The sequence below is a fragment of the Lepisma saccharinum genome, chromosome 13, assembly GCF_977018435.1.
Source record: "Lepisma saccharinum chromosome 13, izLepSacc3.1, whole genome shotgun sequence".
Classification (NCBI taxonomy): domain Eukaryota; kingdom Metazoa; phylum Arthropoda; class Insecta; order Zygentoma; family Lepismatidae; genus Lepisma; species Lepisma saccharinum.
Window position 1 is genome coordinate 66,783,898 of NC_139241.1, and position 22,772 is coordinate 66,806,669.

Below are 22,772 nucleotides of genomic sequence, written 5' to 3' on the forward strand. Positions count from 1 at the left end.
GGTTCATTGTTTCACACCAAACGCACCAGTGCGTACAAAACCTGGTAGATTCAAAGGAAAATTGGAAACCGAAGCGGTGAATTCCTGGGGGGATAATTCCACGTTGCACTTGATTTACGGAGACATGGCTGCGATTCTAAAGTGCACGTGGATCTTTGTAACACGTACTTCTTGCTAGTATCGAAAACTTGTGTCCACGTTCAGTTAAGTAGTGCAAAAATATTTTTCCATTTTCTTTCCAAACGAAACATACGTTGGTTAAAATAGTCTAATTTTTAGAACGCGACCGGGGGGGGGGAGACTATCTTGACCCCCTCGATGATGAGTGGGGGCAAGTCCCCCCCACCCCCCGGGGTTCCGACGTCCCTGGTTATGAGGGTTTGTAAACCTTAATTCGAAATGTCCTCTCGTAGCCACTTGCATTTCCATCGTAATCTCCTTCTTTCCTGGAGTCCAGAACAGCTGGAACTTCCAGTAATCGTCCAGTTTCACGTGATTTTTCCATCGTATCGGCTGGACGGAGGGTGAAAGTATTATCACAAGAAGAAACGATAGTAAAGAGTTCACCGTCATTCTCGCTAACCTATCGCACACTGTCGCACGTGAAGACTTCGAATCGAGGCGTATTCATTGACCGATCAATATTGCCAGTTCGTGCTGATAAAAATAATCACCAATTAGCACATGAATTTCATTATTTGAATGGATGCGAGCTACCAACCTGTCGTTACTGAGGCTGTGTCCGAAATGTACAAAGTACAGACTTGAAGTATGGTCTTCACGGAAGTGACGTCACCTAGTGTAGTTCAAAAGCGCCAAGTACACAAGCAATCGGGACTACAGCTCGTAGCACGAATCGTAACAGACTTGATCACGTGATTTCTGCACTTGTTGTTCATTTGTTTGAAATCACGGAAGTAGAAAGCCAGCAACACAGGTTAAACACAAGTTTTTGGTTGAAGTTCTTCTAATGTGTGGAAATGTATGTTTTAGAACATTTGAATATGCTATGTGATTTCTGTGGTGGAAAAGAAGTGTTTGAAACGCGGAAAAAATAACCTGTCCTCAGTTTTATCTAGCTGATCGTATTTGGCGCTGCAGTCGAAGTGCAATTCGAAAGACTTTCACTTCCAGTCCACGACTTCAAGACCGCACTGCAAGACCATTCTCGGAGAATGCTCGCTTCAAGTACGTTCTTGCACCTCTCGGGACACGGCCTAACTCTTAGATGTACGATAATTTCACTACAGTTGGCAACGTAAAGTAAAGACAATTGCTAAAAATTACAACTGAAAAACCCATTTACGTGAATGTTTTTACAGTAAGTACATAAGTGACTGGCACATTGCCAGTTGGTATATCAGTACTCTCCACTACAGAAATCTTTCAAGACACTTTCTTTTATTTTGTATTTTGTTGCTGTTGTTTTGTTTCAAGGGTGTTTTCACACTTACAGACCACCCTCCACATATTCTGTGGCTGTATATGTATAATGCATATCCATACAGGAATACATGAAACACCTTAGAAATATCCCAGTGCTTCACAAACACCTGTAGATTCTCAACGTGCAAATTACTGTACCAGCAGTAAAGGAAACATGGAATTAACCACACAGTTTTAGTTATAACGTTTATTACAAAATAAACATATATAGATATGAATAATATTGTTTTATATACACAATGGACGGAACTTTGACAAACTACTACAGTGAATTACACTACGATATCACAGATATGATTTGGATAAATTATAATAACATATATAACACTGGGTAAACATATTTTACAGAAAAAAAGTTTACATATTAATATTTTATGCACCATAAGCATAAGTCTATGTATATTATACTCTTTTTTTTCAAAATGAAATTTTAGTACTTAGGCTTAGGGGGTTGCCCGATATCCATTTTTTTTATCGACTTTGAATATCGATACATCGAAATATCGCACAACTCTAGGCTTACTTGTTCTGTTCATCTGGGCGAGGGAGTTAGTTTCTAAAATATCTCCCCTTTCCGATCTTCTCTGAAATTCCTTGCACCAATTATTCCTTTAGTTTCCATGTTAACATTGAATCGTTGGCGTACACGGAGTAGGGGCTTACGTGTGCATAACCGCCTCTGTCTATAATTTAAAGAATGCTGGAAAGTAGCAAAATATAAGAGAACATAGGGAAGTAACCCATTTACAAAATTTATTATATTATTGCTACAAGAAAATCTGTACTGGAGCAGTAATTGATTCATAACTAAATAAAATAGACATCTATGCCTAGGGTACAAAAAGTACAGGAACTAGTGCTGATTTTCATACATATTATGTACTACAGTGTAATAGAGCCATGCCTATTATTATTATTGCTTATTCACGTCATCATACTTTATAAATATCTTTGTTCTCTTATGTATCTGTACATTATAACTGAACCCAATACTCTTATAATTTATCTAAATACAGTGTGTCCTCTTTAATTCAAACTTGGATAATTCGAAAAAAAGCACATTCCCTTGAAACCCCTATCTAAAACAATGTTAAAAATGACTACTTAATTCGAATTTTGAAGGTTAAATTTGGATAATTCGAAGTCAGGTTTCCAATAATTTAACATAAATCTTTCCAAGAAAGACCAAAGTGGTTGCTACATAAGAAATTCCAACAGATGACTCATCCCCCTTTTCTTCTTGAAAAGGTTTTTTTTATTGATAACAGAGGTGCCGACGGCAGATAAGAGAGGGCAGCGGGAATCTCCAGAGCTTTTGTTTGTAGGAATGTTACCTTCACCCTCTCAGAAACAAGTTGACAGGGGAGCGGATTGCCGGACAGAAATGGTCATTTGTCTGTGTTTTAGTGGAGTCACAATGTCAAACCGTGGTGCGTACAGTAGCTTAATATTAGATAAGAAAGTTGAAGTGCTTAGAGAGGTAGAAAGAGGAATGAAAAAGAAGAGCCAAATTGCCAAGGGATATGAGATATTTCAATGTAGTGTAGTGTAGTGTACTGTTCCTGGATGGAGATATGGATATAACATAGTTTTATGTTTAATACAGTGTGTTATTTTATAGGTGTGTTTTTTTATTATATTCTGGTTAATTCGAATTTTGGATAATTCGAATTTCTATTCGTAGCCCCTTGGAGTTCGAATTAAAAAGAGTCCACTGTATTCAATAAATTCTCCGTTTACTTCGTCTCTATATACTACTATATACAATGTTATATACTATACAATATACATAAGTATGAAAACAACCCAGACCAAATATACACTAATAATTTGTATTGCTTTGTCAAGATTACAGCACCATACTCTATCAAATGGGAAACAATGTTCATCATTGAAGTTTAATTAGAATAATTCACTGTCTTCTTGATTCCCTCAAATGCAAAAAGGGATCATCAATTATGGGTAAGTGTGGTAGCGTACATATTTATGTTGCCTCTTACACATTCCAACATAACGCGGTGGTACATGAGGGGATGTAGCCTCACATATTCTCAATATCGGCCCTTTGTGGAGGTGATGCTATCAGCACCACCTTCCAGCAAGAAAAAAAATATATTGAAATCACCCACCCTGGTGTCCCACGTGGTAGTCAGGCGCCATATCGACTAGAGCACCGCAGTTCTCATATGTACACACACACACAGGCACATGGAAAGAGATTGCGGGAAGTCGGAAGTAATAGTATTGAAATTTTTAAACATTTTTCAGTTTTCACAAGAACCGGTTATATACATTTTCATCTCTTTAGAAACCGATTTCGACAGAACTAGTTATTACCAACCTTTTGGATTCCACCTTAATGACAAAACTTGGCGAATATAATTAATTATTTTCTTTTCCCAATGGTCGTGGGTGCGTGCCCCTATGCTGAGTTTAAGAATTAGTACATTCCCAGTGGTTGCAAGAAAATTTTAAATGGTTCGATAGAGAGATTTAGGTTGACACGTCTCTTCATTTCAAACAACTTGTACAAGAAATAACTTCTTTTCAACGATTTTAAACATCTTTTCCAAACAACGGTTCTCAAATTCCCTGTTACATTTGTCGGGAAAGCCACTGGGGGAAGGAGCACCACAAAATTTCTAAACACCGCCATACGATTTGGTTCATGTGTTGTATTTCAACACGTTAGCTTTCTCCTAAGTTAAGCTCGTTCTGCTATAGACCACACAAACATTTTTTTTCCCTTGGGGATGAAGGTGCCAGTACTGTATATTTCTGAGTACCGCCAGGACGAAAAGAGAAGTATGTGGGTGTTGTATATAAACAGGAGATCCAATTCACCCTTTTACCTTGTAAATTGATGTTACATTAATTTAATTGTATTCCAGTTGTTTTCCATATTTCGTGTAAATCCAATGACGAAAAGTCGTTGTATTGTAAATATATATAAAGAAACAGTCTCCCATGTACGAAAGTACCTCAACAATACTTCAGTATCACAACTCAGCAACATAGCACATTCAGTGGATCATCAGCCCATACAAGCCACTCATGGTAGCACAGATAAGAGTTACCAAGGACGAAGAAACCAAGGAAGAAACTGCTTTGCTACGCAAACGATCCCACGTCTCGCATCTGACGTCATCGACTGAAACGAATTCTACGTCATCAGGCTTCTTCGCTTGCACAGGCACCTGGAAAGAGAGTAGAGTATATTATGTCGCGAGGCTAGTTTGTTGTGCGCAGTATTGTTCTGCGCAAGAAGGAGAACTTTTCTCTGCGACGTCATGTGGAAGATACGCAGTGGTCGATGCTGTTGCCTACTGCACATGCGCTGAAGAAGGAAGGGCATCAGACGCAAACAGTATGGTGATTTGATCGGAAACAGGAGCAAATAATGAACATAGATAATTATAATACAACGGGTTGTGAAGAAAATTGGAAATTTTGTGCTTCAGAAGTTTGTTTATCGGGACTGGATCTACAGTTAAAAGTGGGACCGTATGTGCCTCCACCGGGGATCGAACCTATATCCTTTAATTACAAGACAAGAAAGCGCTACTTCAAACAGCTGATTTCTATTCTGACTGAGATAAGATCCAATGCGTTAGACAGTTTTTGTCGTACACGAGGTAAATCATTGCCTACACCCTCGTGGTGGAATTTGAGCCGTTGACTGTGTTTGAACCGGAGTTCCAACCTGAAAAAGTGAATCTGAGCATAAAAATGTACTGAAAACATACTTTCCCAATTTTTTGAGTAGCCATCTCACTAAGTCGCCACATAAGGTTCCCGGTTCGAGTCCTTGCCTGGGCATAAACCTGAAGAATTACTGCTTACACAAACGTGCCTTTTCTCTTTGTTGCAATAAGCAGAAATTAAGTTTTGATTCTAATCTTACCTGTGTATTAGCAATAGGTTGATTGTGTACATGGGTATCTATATACGAATATTTTTCTACACATAGTTTATATTCTAACAATTTCTTTACGTGTTATATACTTTGAAAAGTGTTTGCTGTAAGAGCGGCCTTCGAGATCGAAACACGTCCGCTCAATAGAAACGAATCTATTCTTCCTCAACGTCATGATTAGCTTCAAGTGGAAGAAATGCGACAGAAAATACAAAACACTTACCTTGATGTCGACGCCTCCCGTCGCCACGCAGTATGGCCTGAGGTTCCCCTCCAGGAACCTCCTCTGAACCTCCATAACGAATGTGGAGTTTCCCCAGTCCAGTCCTTGGACATACTCCCCGAAAGACTTCCCAGCGAGCGACTCAGGGAGGCTTATCTTCAACTCCAACACCTCACTCAGGACGTCACTCTTCAGCACGAAAGACTTCTCGCTGAAGAAGAGTGCGGCGACTTCTGGAGGGGTTTGGTTCATCGTGGAGTTTGACGTCATCATCTCGTCTGATTCTGTGGCTCCGGCACTGGCCGCATCGCCCTGCATCATCATTGATGTTACCCTATCCATGCCCTGGACGGCTTCCTCTCCCTCCGGTTGAGCAATATTGCCAGCCACTGTTGTTTCGCTCTCTGGAACATCAGGAAGAGGTTCTGGCTCCACTGTAGGTCCCATCAGCTCAACAGGGACATCCGTTACTTTAGATGACATCATTGTTGTTGTTGTCGTGGTAGTGGTCATATGTCTAAAAAATGAAAGAACTCCGATAAAATTATGCCTTGCACAATAAGCCTTCAGCCAGGAAAACATTCTAAAATTTAAGGTTTTTTTTTCCCAGAATTTTCAATCTGAAGCCAAGATGACCAAAAATTGGGGTTTTCTGAAAAGTTTAAGCGGGGTGATAAATCGTCGCCAAAATCTAGCGTCAAACTAGAAATTACCTTCTTATAGAAATAAAACAAATTCAGATCAACATTAGACGCATGAATACGTCGTAACAATCTAGTGAAAAATAAAAGCTCTTACTCCGAGAAAATCTACAAAGGTTTTGACCTGCTAGAATGGAGTTTTAAGTCCAATCTTCCAGTCATCAGTGATCCTTGCAACTTGTTCATGAGGGCAAAATTAAGGACGACCCCATCGTGGGTGAATAAAATTTAAAAAAACGGAGAAGCGAGATGATTCTGAAATTGTAAATAGAAAAACTGTGATAGGGAGTTGGGCGATTAATTTTCAAGATAGGTCCGAGGAATTGTCACCACCCATGGAGAAAAAACAGTGAACTAGAACCCACATAATAACTTAGTGTTTTGAAGGTTAATTACTTTGCATTTTCACTTATACAAATGTCTCGCAATGTAAAACACGATTCCTCTTTCTTACCGCGCCTAATGCGATTCTTAACGTGAAGATGAAGATATTATCTCACAATTATCGACCAGGTGAGTCCTGGAGAAGATCGTAGCTATCCAGAGCTAACGCCAATTCCAACTTCAGGGTTTAATCGACGTTAGATCTACAAGCGGTCGTTTCATCTCCAGTACTAGATTTATTAGGCCTTAGCCGAAGATGAGATAGACGTTTTATCTTTAAAGCCCTGAGTATATTTCTAAAGGCGCACGTTCCACAACCTGACTGGAGTTTTCAAAATTTGTCTCTACTCTCATTCACTACTCTTTCTTTAATTAAAAGCATTTCACACTATAATATTAGTGTTCTTATGTTTAAATTTTCACAAATGGAAAATATAGCTGCATATATGTTGTAGTTACCTACATACTAACATCATTTAAAGTGTCTAAGAACATCAAATCTAAGTCAAACATAAGTAAATATCTTCGGAATGGATCCCAGGTTTCTATCTGTAACTGGTCTGGAAATTGTATCTACTTTTACTGGACCCACGTTTGTCTAATTTTGAATTAATTTAGGTTAAAATTCCTAAAACACTAATTACGTAGATATAAAATTGCACATACATTTCTAATTTCTGATTGGATCAACATTCTCATTCATTCTTATGCCAGTTATAATAATAATAATAACCCGTGGCTCGACAGCCCTTGAAGGGCCTTGACCGATCTCCCGACTGCCTGTCTCCCTCCCACAATTCTATCTAGACGTGTAGAGATCTACAACTGGTAATGTGGTGACGTGGGGTCAGCACATTGAACCCCCAGCCGTCATAGGAGATTTCCCAGACCGTGTTACTCTACCTACCAGGTTACCCTACCCTCTCGTAGCTCCCCAATTTTCTCACGATGGTGGGTTGCCACCGGCCCTATACACAGGCCGAAAACTAAGAGACTGAACCCAGGCGGACTCGAATCCATGTTGTCCCGCAGTCGGAGTCCAAAGCACAGCGTCTTAGACCATACGGCACGGAGGAGGACTCTTATAGCAGTGGATGATGTCATATAAGGTAAACAGTGCTCTCCTTTAGCAGAGCCAATCAGAATATACTATTATAAATTAAAGACGCGTCTTTTGTCAAATACTTGTATCGGCAATGACTTTACACTTCACTGAACGGAAATGTTTTTTTTTTTTGTTAATATATGTCTCCATCATGAACTAAATTTTAAACCACGAAAGGCCCTGTGAAGTTGAATAGTTAATTATGTATGGTGCACATGTTTTGAAACTTAGCATTGAATCTTGTAGAGAAATTACAGTAAATAAAGCTTTGATGAACATATTGATGATAGTAGACGTTCGTAGTTCATGAAGTCGCGTGAGTAATTAATTCTTATTTTTCTATTTTAGGACGCCTGGGCATGTTAAATAGTCATGAGGAAATTAGTCGTACTTGGAGGTAAGTGAAGAATAGTTGTAATTTAAGCTAGTCATGTATATAAAAGATTAAAGGTTCGTAAACTTCTATTCTCCCCATCTTTCATAGAGAGATAAATAGGGAAGGTTAGTAAAAAGTTCTGTTACTTTGTGATTCATTGCTCGTTGCCAGTTGCGTCAAGAAATCTTATAAACAAATTATACAAAGAGATGTATGGCATCTTGCTCTCTGATCAGCAGTTTGGTTTAGGAAAGCATGTCTAAACAGAAATAGGCTGCTACTTCTGACCTGTGCAAATATTTACCCCTGGACTCGAATAAAATTATTTTCACATAGAATAGGGATTTTTTAAGGAAGATTAATCACGAGTACTCACAACTCATCTATCTCTTCTTGAGACTCCAAATAGTTCTCAAATCCTTCCAGCTTCTCAACACCTACAGCATTCAGCAAAGTCCTCCCTGTGGGACGACTAACGCAGTTGGCAAGTTGTGTTCGAGGATAGTACAGAAGGAAAGCAAGGCACACTTCTTTACTGTCATCAAGTCCACCCTAAAAAGAAAAATAATCCAAATTATACTACGGATTGATTAACATTCTGTTTCCTGAGATTAACTTATGACAACAGTTGTTGTGACCTACAAATTGTGTGAACAATTAATAGATTCTCTTGTAACATAAAATATAAGACACCTGAAGAAATTTCCGAGCTTTTAAAATATAGTTTTCTCATATCCAGGGACTAAAGTGAGAAAGGCATTAGCTCCTGGTATCCAGAAATATCTGGTCGATAACCTGAGTCTCTTCAATACCATTTTAACATTGAAACTGTGTGTCCATAGACATAAAATTCTACCATCAAAACTAAATATTTTGAGAAAAACATCTACCTTACTACTGAACCTACCCAAACAGCAGATTTCTTCTTCTCTGTATTGTAATGACACTCCAAGACTAGGCTGTCTCCTAGCTTAACATTTATTGGAGGATATATTTTCCTCGTCTCCTGATACTTATAGTTGAAGCCATTGTCCTGAAACATAAAAAATAAGATAATAAAATCGACAAGTAGAAAATGGTATTTCTAAAGACTGTTTGTAGCGGAAGAGGAAGAAGTATATATTTCAAACGTACCTGTACGATAGGGAGCATTTCTGTCTCATTGCGTAAATGGCGTAAAATTATCTTCCTTCCGTAAGAATGAGTGTGGGCGAAAACTGCGAATATGTTGATACCAGTCTCTTGAAATGGCTGAAAGAGATGAGCAATTCTTGGTCAGTCCATTAAAGTTTAATAGGTCGTATTGGTGAAGATAGAGTTAAGTAAGCAATCTTTGGTCAGTTCATTGAAGTTTAGTAGTTCGTATGGGTGAAGATAGAGTTAAATAAGCAATCCTTGATCAGTCATTTGAAGTTTAATAGTTCGTATGGGTGAAGATAGAGTTAAGTAAGCAATCTTTGGTCAGTTCATTGAAGTTTAGTAGTTCGTATGGGTGAAGATAGAGTTAAGTAAGCAATCCTTGATCAGTCAATTGAAGTTTAATAGTTCGTATGGGCGAAGATAGAGTTAAGTAAGCAATCTTTGCTCAGTTCATTGAAGTTTAATAGTTCGTATGGGTGAAGATAGAGTTAAATAAGCAATCTTTCGTCAGCCCATTGAAGTATAATAGTGCGGGTGAAGATAGAGTTTTGTTTTGGTTGATACATATGACAAATCAAATTAAAGTATCTGCTCGCAAAGGCACTAACCACAAATTTAGGTCTTACAATCTCATCACTACAATTACAACCATTGGACAACAGTAGCCAACTTGTCATATCTACAAAGTTCGAGAACGACATTCACATGAGTAATCTGATGTGAATTTGATTAACTGACTTAATGACAAATTCTAATGCCAAGTTTGGCATCATCACTGAAACGAAACAACACGAAACCAACATGATATAGATACCAGGATCCTCGAATGAAAATGTCCTTTAATTCAACAAGAAAAGTAATTATGAAAGACAATGGGGGTATCAATTTCATAAAATGAAAATAACACTAAACGTGATTCGAGTTGTAATAGCACTTCAATTGGAGGAAGTTGACACATATTTTCTATGTAGTTTATCTTAGTATGCTTTATGTGACCGTATTGTTCAATGGAACATGTAGTCATACATGTCTGCATTGAACAAGACGATCATATTTGATAAATTATAGACGATAACCGAGCAAATGTAATGGCAGAAACTTGAAAAAAAAAAAAATAGGCGAATACGACAGTTCGTAATGTACTGCAACCATTTTTATTTTATGTGAGGTGTCAGTCGATAATGTTCAGTTAATCTACCTACATACATACACATGTAAAGGAAATATATCATTATGCATCAGCATTTCCTCATAAAAAAATAGGAAGGACTGCCCAAGTAACATTATTAGTAACGTTATTTCCTTGTTCAATTGCTCGATTGTAAGTCCAATCCTGATTTGTTTGATGTTTGAATTGATGTCTTAGGTACACTTTATGCACATATCGGCTAATCGGGACTGGATTTGTAGTTTAAAGTGGGATCCAAACCATTGTTCATTATGCCTCAACCGGATATTGATTACAAGGTGACGACGTTACCCTACGCCATCGGGGGTCCTGATTTGTGTTGAGGAGCATTAAGTGTACTTCAACTTTAACCAAAGTAAGGAGTTTGATCAAGCAAATTTACGTATATTCTTGTTTAGATTGATACTTTTTAAGATATATATATTCTTCATTGATTTGTCTACGAAACCCAAGCTACTGTTATATCGTGTTTCGTTCTCTGGTGCCAAAACACGATGAGAAATTTATATCTTCCTGTACTCCTCTCGTTATACCTTATCGATCTCCTTGCTAAGAATATTGAACAAGGCTTCTCGTAAACAAGATAATAATGTCAGGATATAGAGCTATGTTTATTACTAGAAAGAGCAATACGTATGTTAATGTATGGAAAACTAATCATGATTTTGCGTGAATAGTACAATGACACTGCTTATCACAGAATTCGACCAGTTTATATACCAATGAACTTGCAGGAAAATTTCCAGTATAGCGTACATTGCTCTTTTATGAACAACATGTGATTATGGATTCGTTTAGAGAAACTGTTATTAGGCTAATAAGAAAATAAAATTTTGCTAGGAGAAACTCTTCTTGGAAAACTTTTCAGTTTGGTCAAACTAGGTAATAAATTTCGATCGGTTTTTTCCGAAGATCAAAGCTCGCCTGCTTTAGACACCGGAAGAGTAGCGTGTACTTGTTTGCCCCAGCTGTTTTCGTGTAACACAAACTCTGATGTAGACCAAGATAAGGAACTACTCAAGAGGAATGTACAACACTCACGACACACCCTAAGGGTCTTGACCTTACGAAAGGGTTTTTCGTTTGAAATTCTGAGCTCTTCATATTGCGTGCAGCAGTTCGGTTGAGAAACATATTTCAAATCACAAATTTGTTTCGATAATTATGCACCAAATATAAGAATGTTCGCTTGAACACGCACTAAGTGTGCATGGCTTTGTTTGATATTTATTCAAAGTACGAAGGCTCCGCAGAACTTTGTTTCGATACTTATTTCAAATTCAAAAGCTGTGTAACAATATGTTTGATTACTTTTTCAAATGATAAACCTATGCATAAATTTCTTTAGAGGGTAATTTAAAATACAAAGAGTGTAGAGAAGTTTTTGAATGCTTGTATCAAATGAAGAAGCTGTGAAGAATTGTGTTTGGATGCTTATGCCAAATGTAAAATCTATTCAGAAATTTGTTTGGGATTTTATTTCCAAATACAAAATGTGGTCAGAATTTTGATTTGATGTTTATTTTAAATGAAAAAGATGTGCAGGATTTTGATTGGATATTTATTTCAAATGCACAAGCTGTACGAAACTTTGTTTGAAAAGTTATTTCAAATAGAACGGACATGCATTACTTTGGATGCTAATTGCAAATGAAAAATCTGTACAGAACTTTGTTTTGAAAGTTCTTACAAATACAAAGGGTGTGCAGAACTTTGTTTGGGTGCTTATTTTAAATTAAGAAACTGTGGAGAACTTCGTTTGGATATTTATTTTTCAGATCCAAAAACTGTGCAGAACATTATTTGGAAAACTTATTGCGAATCATCGCTGTATGAAAATTTTTATTTAAAAACTGATTTCCAGTACTTAATTTTTGTAAAGCTATCTCCTCTAAGTGGGTTGCAAATTTCTATCAATTGTTTTACATTCGTATTTTTTTCTTGTAGAATTTGAAAATTGGCAAATCTTGCAGCACAAAATGGCGAATTGAGCTGTGTAAATTTAGAGTACATGCATAGCTTTATCCTGATTTCTGAAGTTATGTTTCCAACTAAATCAACACAATGGCGTACCATTTTTTTTAGGGGAATAATGTGAATCTGTGAGAGTTGGTTGTCTGCAAAAACAAACATATCTGGCATGCCTGGAAGAAATTGTATATTAGAACTTTACCTACCTGGTCCATGCACTCGTGAATGCACCAACCGAAGGTGGCAAAATCCATAACCATTGGAGGAACCATTTGGAAGGAGTGGACTTGGTGCCCCACCGTCAGTCCCCCTGCATCGTACTTCTGCCTTCTGTCTGTATAGTATATGTCGAACCCAGAACCGTCTAAAATTACTGAAACGGGAAGAAACTAAAGATTAGAACTTCAAAAGACAAACATGAGACAGTGGATCAATAATCTAGAGATGATTAAGGTCACATCAATATTGAAAACCCACAAATAAGCTTCATTTTCTATAATTGGGTTTGTTCATGCCCACATTGATTCAGGACTGAAGTTAACAACATCAGGAGGTTTCCGATAAACAATTGTTACTTTTGTCCCAGGCCTCCCCGATGAGGTAGTGGTATCACCTTGTAATCAAGAAATCCAGCATTCGATCCCACGGTGGATGTACATGGCACAGTGGTTTCAATCTTACTTTAAACTGTAGCTCCAGTCCCTATTAGCCTATCTGAGCATAAATTGGACTTAAAACGAGTTTTTGAAAACGTATAGGATAAGTTATGTCAGACGGTTAGTTAATTTTCTATATTTTTGCGACACTCGATATATTTTTTAAAATTTTGTGACCCTATTTTGAAGCAGTTTTTGCCGTCAAGTGGAGATCCTTGAGCAATAACAGCACAAGTCTACCCTCCCCTCCCAACTGAATCCGAATTATGTGTCGAATTATTCACGTACTGTCACAAGTACAATGACTCTTTTGTCGTTTTTGAAAAAGTAATTTTATACCCTATTTTTGGAACAATATTAAGTCATTTTATAGGCAAGCTTTTAGGTAAATTTTAATGCAGTGGACACTTTAACTACAGCGCCTAAAATAACGTAGTGTGGAAAACGGCATGGTTCTGCCGTCTCTCGCTGGTTCCACTCGAAAATGATCCGCTAGAGGCGCTGGTGTTGACCCCGGGTGCTTGGTGTTCGACGGCTTATAATGGAAGTAAATGGGGATTTCGCTGCAACGTCTGATTCTTTTCCTTGTAACATTTCTTTGTATCAGAAAAATGTTATGATATTTGGTACAGTAGTCGCGAAAATATTAAAGAATATTATGAACCGTCGATCATGACCCGTCCTTGCGTTTTTTATTAACAATACGGAAACATAGGTATGGATTGTAACATGGCAATTGCTGCGAGAATTAGTATTATGTATGCATTATCCTGAAAGGTTCATTAATATTGTCATTGTCACAAATATTATTTTTATGGAATTTCACACAGACAATACTCGTTTATTTTTCAAAGATTGTTTTACATCCACTCGCGTGTTGTCAAACTTACCGCCCAAAAACTCGCAAGCGTGAAATATGGCACTTTTCATTTCCCGCTTACTGGAAAAATGTAAACAACGCGTTGGTTGAGTTATATTTTCATCAATGTTCTACTTACCAATCGACACGAATGTAAAGCAATTTGTTGATAGAGATGACAAGGTACATCCTAATCGGCTATTTGAACTCCATGGAATATGAAATTAAATTCTTTCGAATATCTGCATTTCGGGAAAATGACTTCATAATATGTACGCCACGAAACATTTTTTCTCCTTCATGACACTATTTCAATTTTATTAGTATACAAAAATAAACTTGTGTACACAATCCAACGTTTGACGTCCAGCCTCACATGCGATATGTTGATGCTCGTGTTGCGTTGCACATAAAACGTATTTATGTTACTTTTCTGTGTAAATTAATGCCATTTCGTGACTGCAAATCACTCCACAAATATAATTGTTTCCATCAATTCACTTACCGCCTTTCTAGAGAAACAAATCTACACAATATATTCCAAAAACTAACTAAGCCGCATTACTTTCATAACAAAATTAGCACCTGGGTCGATCGCACTGCCATCTACTTGTCATCGTCTCGGGGAACCAGTTTCTTGGGTCGTTTTCCACACTACGTTATTCAAGGCGCTGTACTTTAACTGTGCTGAAAGCCAGGGCTATTTTGATGGTGTGTATAATTATTATACACTTGGCCTGTGTGAAACACTGTTTTGAATTTCTTCTTCCGTAGGTCGTGTGTATAACAGTTATACACACCCTACAGTAAGAAAGTAGTTGCATATACACACTTGTTTCCAAAGGAGTTGTGTGTAAGAACTATACACGCCTGCAAGTTGTGTATTAATCTGATACACTTGACCTGCGACAGGAGACGTCCTGTGTATCTATTTGATACATGTGCTAGTTAAAGTGTTAAATTGGCATCTATCTGTATGGGACTTTCACGAAGTTGAATAACGCTCTCACCTTTGGTGCGAGAGGTTCAGGATTCAATTCCCGATGCGACCTCCCAAAATATCGGTGGTTTCTAAAGGATAATTAGGGAGCTGATGAAGAGGTTTTGTCGTGATATAAACCAGGTGATTTCCGAGCTTTCTACTCACTCTCATTTTCAGTGACGTTAGTCCTCGAAAGCTCGCAAGACTATCCGGAAATCACCTGGTTGATATCCCAAGAAAACCTCTTCATCATTTGCCGCCAGGAAAGTTTCAAGAATTAGGGAGCTATTTGAAAGTAACAGGAGCTAACCCCATAGTTTCCAAGGTCACAAAACAGAGGCGATGGACCTCGATGCCCTGACCACGCGTCACTCAAAGAAATGCGCCACCGAATTCAGTACATCTGTGGGTGTGTGTGTGCCGCAGTGGCATATACTGAGTCCAAGATCTGGGCTATGTCACGTGGTCCTAGGCTATGAATAGAAATAAATTTACCAACTCCTAAGAAATCAGGTTGCCAACTCATAAGAAATCAGGTTGCCAACTCATAAGAAATCAGATTACCAACTCATAGGAAATCAGGTTGCCAACACATAAGAAATCAGGTTGCCAACTCATAAGAAATCAGGTTACCAACTCATAGGAAATCAGGTTGCCAACCCATAAGAAAACAGGTTGCCAACTCATAGGAAATCAGGTTGCCAACTCATAAGAATTCAGGTTGCCAACTCATAAGAAATCACGTTGCCAACTCCAGAATCAGCATCATCATCTCACTGATATGAATAATATTTACAATTTCTGATCGATTTTCCTCCTGTATTTCATTCTCTAGACTTCAGGCTTCGCATAGCCCAGCTAGCCTAGAATATACGCTTCTGGTGTGCCGGTAATACTCATTATATTGTAATACTCACCCTGCTACAAAGCAGAAAAATCACGTAAGGTGTCCAAAAATAAGACAGGATTGTAAATAATAGAAGGTGTTATCCACTTACCTCCATGGTATTTCTTCAAAACATAATGAGCTTGCAGCATATAGAAGGAGGCTCCTCCCTGTACCTCACCAATGGGCATTCCTGTGCCTCTGGGAAACAAAATGCCTGAAAAGGAGAGCATTGATTTCCTTGTAAAATGATGTTGTAAAGTACCAGATAATAAACCACCATTATGTCTGATTTCTTTATTTCCACGGTGGACTTGAGAGGCACTCACCTCTTTGTTTCAAAATAGCAAAGAGCTTACTTGGTTAAAATCAATGTTGCTTCTATCTTATTGCCAGTCTTCTGGTCTTTTTTCTGTGGATAACACTGGCTACAGTGTTCAGATTTCCCTACAGCATTTGTCACATTAATCGTTCTGTATCTCTATTAGATGAGGCTACTCTGTTTTCAATCTTTCTATGTTCTTGTAAAATATACAGTTGGTTATGTTATAACCACAATGTTTCTATCTATAATTGTACTGTTATTATGTAATTTCTATGTAATTATGTGTATAGCTTTTCCTTTACTTTTGCTCACATCTCCGTGGCGAAGTGGTTATCACAGCCCACTGAGAATACAGGGGTCCCGGGTTCGAATTCCGGCCTGGGCATGGGTGGTGTTTGTGAGTGTCTCTTTATCAATTCTAATCGTTGTGATTAGCCAAAAGTGGCAGAAAAGCGAAGTAAACAAAATCAATCAATCAATCAACTAACTTTTCCTCTCTTTGTTGCCAAGCAAAAAAATTACAATTAATATCGGCGAAATACAATGCTGGGAACGGAATCTCTTGTTACATATCTTTGTATATTTTAAACTATACTGCATATTTTCAGCATATATATTTTTACATACAGTGCGAAATTTGTCTCCATTTCTCCAGTTTTGCCTTGAGTAACGAAGTTATATTTACGAGACAAACATTAAAAATATGATTGACTTTTCTTTAAAAAAAATCCATATATTTTATCTGATTGTGGCATCTTACTTTCACTTCATTCTGTTTTGAGCCACGGAAATCACACTACCGCCATATTTCGCAAGTAACCCCTGCCGATTCTAGAAATAGTGACTGCAGGTTAGCAGTTCAGGCAGTGACCCTGACGGAAAGTCAGTTGCTATACCTGTTGCTATACTTCATGAGGACTTAAAAAGATTGCTTCGCGGGCTTGCAGCAGACGACAATATGGGGTTGTGTCTGCGAGAACCAATCAGGTCCGCGAATGAGCAAGCCCGGATGCCATAGCCAGCTCGCTGCACCCTTCTGGAAGGGTGAATGACCTCTGCCTCTTGCTACCTCGGCCTGTTTGTTCGGCTGAGGAGCAGACGACACAAGAGTATCGGCAATAGTGTGCGAGCGACGTCTGCTGTTAGCCCGCGAAGCGCTCTTTCTAAGGCCTCCTGCAGTTTTTTTTTTTAGTTTTTATTATTATATATAATAAGAAGCACATTTCCTTACCTTTGGATCGTATACCCCAGACTGCAGCGAGTCGCTTGCACTGGAACCACTCTTCGGGCATCTTGGCCGTGTAGCACTCTCTTCCACGTTGCTTCACGAAAGCTTCCCACTTGTCCTCTTCTCTTCCGGTGTCGCACTCGTACAGGAGCATGTGCTGGACAAGGCTCTCGTGGCCACTTTCTATTTTGCCCTCGTACTGGAATATGCATCAAGAAGGAGATATGAATGAGGCTCGGTTTCTCTAAGGGGAGGTCAACGTTTTTGAAAGGTCATGATCTCAAGTGGGAAACATATATAGGGTGAGTCAAAAGTCAGGTTACATAGAGATTTATAGCATGTCTTCAATGTGTGCAAGTCTGGAGACAGCGGTGCCCACTCAGGAAAATCACCTACACCCTCTCGTCTTTTGTCAGCATCTTATTGCACTCACAGTCAGAAACTTCGAATGTAACCTGACTTTTGACTCACCCTGCACATTGATGTATGTCAATTCTGCAGGTTATAAAAACAGAAACGTTTTAAGGCCGTGTTGCAGCGAGCCACTTTCCTAAGGGAAGAAATATTAAACTCAGGAATATTAATCACGGAGGGGGAATGTTCTGCATCCATGCAGTCTGCATGTGATGAACATTCTGATAGTGACTAACATAGCAGTGCTGTACAGAGAATGCTGCTCAAAGTAATGTTCATGTTGCAGGTTCACACCTATTTGAAGAAAATGTTGTGTTGCTTAAAATTTATTATCGAGAATTTTTAATGTGAACATTTTTGGTCAGAACACTTATCTTGTATTCATAGTAATGTTGTATCAACTAATAACTGGTCTGTAACATTTAAAAACTGGATTTACTGCTTGCTACGTTCAAGTAAGAACCAAAAGGAAAACATTCCCCGATGATTTTATAATTTTGTTTAATTACGTATTAAAAATTTACAAAAAGTATTGCTTTAGATGTCAGAGCTTTGTATTATAATTTCACAATAGAAAGTTTTTTTTAAAATTAATACAGTATTTTGAGCTTCAGAACTATTTCGTTGATTTCCCAAAAATTACACTCTGTCTGTGGAATCTCTTCCTTCTTTTTCTCATCCATTCAATTGATAAGACAACTCTCCGAATGGTTATTTTTTCATGAACGACAATTTATATTTTTATCATGAATAAAGAGAAATACACATTACGAATATAAAACGACATTTGCAAATTGATTTTTTCGAAAGTCATTTCCTCCGACAAAGGATGTGTTTTCGTAATAAATGAACGATCTGCACAGGAAACAGGCATATAAAAAAAGCAATGTTATCAACTTCTCCCGAAGTCACGAGACTTCCCCGGGGGCGGAGGGATATAGTGCCCCTCTTCCCCTTCGTTTGAAGCTGCGTATCTGTCGCCTCGCTTCGCTTCACCTCTGCTCCAGTAGGTGTCACACTTCCACCGGAACATTCAGCTAGAATGATCAAAGATGGGATGACACGTATGAATGATTGAGTGTGAATTTTTGAACAGCCACCGTACCGTAGCCGTGGAGGAATCAATAATCACATGTTTGATTCAAAAGTCTTTCCGAGCTTGATTACAGTGTAGCCATCTACTTGGCTTTTTCACTGATTTTGAAATTCGTGCTAAGGTCGACATTCAAGATGAGTTGTCCTGCTGTCGTGTTGTAGACAATCGATACGACGAAATTAAAGAGCTATATCTATATTGAAAACCTTATTCGGTCACGATACTGCGTCCTTCTAGAGAAACGAAATGCAGCTGGTTGATTGAGTGATTTGTTTTCATTTTTACTTAGCCTTTCTGCCACTTTTGGCTAATCGCGATAATAAGGATTAGTGATGATATGATGAAGGAACATTCTCAAAGAACACCCATGCCCAGCCAAGGTCGGCATTCGAACCCGGGACCCTTGACGTCGTAGCTATATTCCTTTTGAGGAATGTCTGGAGTAAGAGAACGCGAACGCGTCCTTAGCGCACGTTGCGGCTGTGTGCCTCGTCCAATGAACGCGCGGAGGGGAGGGGACCGCGCGGGAGGGGGCGACTCGACTGGTCCAGTAGTTCTATAGTAAACATGACAGCTCGCAAGCCTACTAGGGGAATTCTGCATTCTGCACCCTTCCCCACCTAGTCTGGCCCCGCCCACAAGCTTTCCCCTCTGCGCGTCGCTACTCCAGACATTCCGGAAAAGGAATGTAGTGTTGCAATCTGAGCTATTTTGAGCCTATTTGCAACGACATACTAAAGAGTGGCCATGAATTAAGGGGACACCTCTTGTCACTCTGTGTATTAATTGAGCTAGAATTTTTTTATTTCCTTTGTATCTTTTTTTTACGCTTATGTAAAATCTAATCTACATAGCGGAAGAAGTGGATGTTGCTTAGAATGGCAGCAAGTTGCCTCAAGTATTGAGCAGCGTGTCAAATGTGTACGTGTATTTTCCATTACCAACAACGTGCAGCTGAAGTTCAGCAACGAATGCTGCAGGAATGTGGTCCTCTACCACTTAAAAGTGACACTATCTATAGAATCAATAAGTTATTTGATGCAACCGGAAGTGTTTCAGAACTTAACAATCTGATAAGCCACGAACACATAGAAGGAAAGACAATTACGTCTCCAAGCTTGCATTGATTTAAATGAACATCAATTTGACAATTATGTGGAGAACAGATAAAATTGTCATTGTGATGTCTAAGTCACTATCTTCAGAAAATAAAAAGTTGCCAATATTCTCATTGTTAAACGTAATTGATGATCAAAAGGTGCCCCCCCCTTAATTCGTGGTCACCCTGTAGAAGGAAAGTCCTAAAGCAGGTGTATAAACCAGCAAGTATAGCGTTTTCATTTCATTGTAGGTTGCATGTTTTTAGATAATGTTATACCACAGATTAGGATCTATAAGCAGATCTTCAACTAAAGCAGGAAAACCGGTGCACGGGAATCGCCATTCGCAAGACGTTTTGTAATAATCCGCTAAGAGGCGCTGAGGAGCACCACTCGCACTTTTGCTTTCACTACTTCTACCAAACAGAATAAGAGATGGCGCTGCTGAATGTCACCGCTGTCTAGGTCACTAATCTGTGGTTATACGTTTGAGAAAACATACAACAAAGACCATTTATTAGACATCTTCACCTGGTTTCCATTTCCCAAAACTATACAATATAAATCTCACATATTGCGGATAAAATTGACACGATTTTAAGGTTTACAGTTTTCGAACTTTGATCAGTTACTTGGTGCGGGGGAGGGGCTGTGTAAGGGGTGACAGTGTTTGAACCTTTTATATGGTATTTTGCATGTAACATTTGTCGAGTCATTGCAATTTCGTTAATAAAGAGATGCTCTCCTTTATATAGTGTAACCGACCTCTGTGTTGGAGTGGTTATCACAGCGCGCTACGACGCCAGAGGTCCTGGGTTCGAATCTCAGCCTCAACATTGGTGGTCTCTGTGAGAGTCCCTTCATCAGTTTCAGCATAGCATATATGCTCATCGTATCGATTAGCCAAGTGGCTAGAAGCGACGCGAAATACCAAAAATCAAATCAAATCATATCCACAAGGCATTGTGGAACTTTGTGTAGTGATAATATGGATGTTCAAGGGCGCTCGCAGAATTTTTCCTCAGGGTGGCAGAGTCATAAAAACTTTTATTATTATTATAATTATTGCTATTATTTTTGGTATTTTTCTTGCATAGAAAATAAATTCGCTTTGCTTTCTATCAATAAACATCCATCACTTTGTTGATGAACAGTTCTTTCTTTGTCTTCTTGTATTTTTCCCAATGCACAGATATCAAACAGAGACCACTTAATCTACTGTCCTTCATGGTACCTCTGATCCATGTTTTACGTGCCAAAGGGTACTGTAAAATAATGATGATAACAACAATAATAGTTGCTGTGACTTACGGCCAAATTTACAAATTCGCCATTCAAATTACATGAACTCTCTCCAGACATCTCAGGGGGTGCAAGTGCCCCCCCTGGCCCCCTCCTGCGGGCGCCCTTGATTATGTTATCTATTATTAACACTTTTCTTCCCTCTTCTACAATTTTGGATAATCGTGGCGATGAATATGAACAATGAGTGAATCAAATATGATTGAAACAGCCACTCCCAGGCCAGGACGCTAATCTTGAATCTACGCTCACACGAGTCGATAACTCGCGTGTTTGAAATAATTCTGCATGTTATCGTCAACAATGATGCTCATAAATTTTTGTTCTGAAAAATCTTGTAGGTTCCTTCACCTTTAAGCGAGCCTTGTAAATAAATAAAAAGGTCGTAATCTGTTCTTAGTATCTACTGTTAAAGGAGGAGCTTTCTTGTAAAATTATTTTCCTCTCGAGAAGAAAGGTGATGAGGTAGTACCTTGAACCTGAGCATTTACATACAACGTCATGAGAATATGGTAATAGTGTTCGACAAAGTTCCACAATGTCTTTTCACCACGCAAGCCTTCTTACTAGAATTTTTAACGCCACACTCGTACCTAGGAGACGAGACGAGATTTGATGTTCTCGTCTCGTCTCGCGTCTGACGAGATCTGACTTGTTCTCGTGTCGTCTCGCGTCTGACGAGATCTGCCTTGTTCTCGTCTAGATTTAAAAAGGCCAGTGAGCAGGGTGTGATATGTTACAAACAGTATTTGTTTTTTGTTTCTTTTTTGTGATTGTGTATGATTTTGTATGCTTGGGTTTCTTCCATGGTTCTGTGTAGTTTAAAAGAGCCAATAAGGTTTGAACTTTCAGCCTTCCCCCATGCGACGCGGGAGGAAGTATAAATATGGCCTCTGGCAGAGGACAGACAGAGTGTGTTAATGAACTGGATAGCAGAAGGGAGAGCGATCTTCGGGCTCCAGTGGACTCCCATGAGAAAAGCATCCCGAGGCAGTTCTGCCGATGCTTAGCTTCCACTTGGCAGTTCTGCCGTGGGGCTCAAGTTCGAGGAATGTAAATAATGTAAATTAGAGAATTATTGGAAGAATCCGAGCCTTGTTTTGTTAAATTGTAAATAAATGTATAAAGCCCATTTCTGCGAGTTTTCAGCAATCACCCTGTAACATTAATTCAGTAAGTTCTTGCCTGTGATTGATTCTCTGGTTCCGAGCGCTCTGGTGAGGAACGGGATGGGAACCCAGGACTAACGAGCCTATTTAGTTGTTTATTGGGGTTTTTCTTGCCAGAAGCGGCCCGGTAAGGGTGGAGTGTTGCGGAACAGATATCACTGCAGATTGGTCAGGGGAAAGGAGCTGACAGACAGACAAATACACACTATATGTACCGTATATAATTACAACAGTGTATTACATGGACTGTCCTTCACTCAAAATTCGATTGCTAATTGAATATTTTAATATTCTACTAACGCTA

The 22,772-nt window shown here is 38.7% G+C and overlaps 1 protein-coding gene across 1 annotated transcript in view; it reads right to left on the reverse strand.

The window, feature by feature from the left end:
• Positions 1-1,665: 1,665 nt before the first annotated feature.
• LOC145997393 (DBH-like monooxygenase protein 1 homolog) overlaps positions 1,666-22,772 on the reverse strand; it is a 72,645-nt gene continuing 51,538 nt past the window's right edge. The window contains exons 5-12 of the mRNA XM_083134390.1: positions 17,391-17,586; positions 15,947-16,051; positions 12,658-12,824; positions 9,286-9,402; positions 9,059-9,184; positions 8,528-8,703; positions 5,586-6,102; positions 1,666-4,643 (exon numbers count right to left, since the gene is read on the reverse strand). Coding sequence (XP_082990516.1) covers positions 4,470-4,643; positions 5,586-6,102; positions 8,528-8,703; positions 9,059-9,184; positions 9,286-9,402; positions 12,658-12,824; positions 15,947-16,051; positions 17,391-17,586 — 1,578 coding nt within the window. The 3' untranslated portion in view covers positions 1,666-4,469. The remainder of the gene's footprint in view (positions 4,644-5,585; positions 6,103-8,527; positions 8,704-9,058; positions 9,185-9,285; positions 9,403-12,657; positions 12,825-15,946; positions 16,052-17,390; positions 17,587-22,772) is intronic.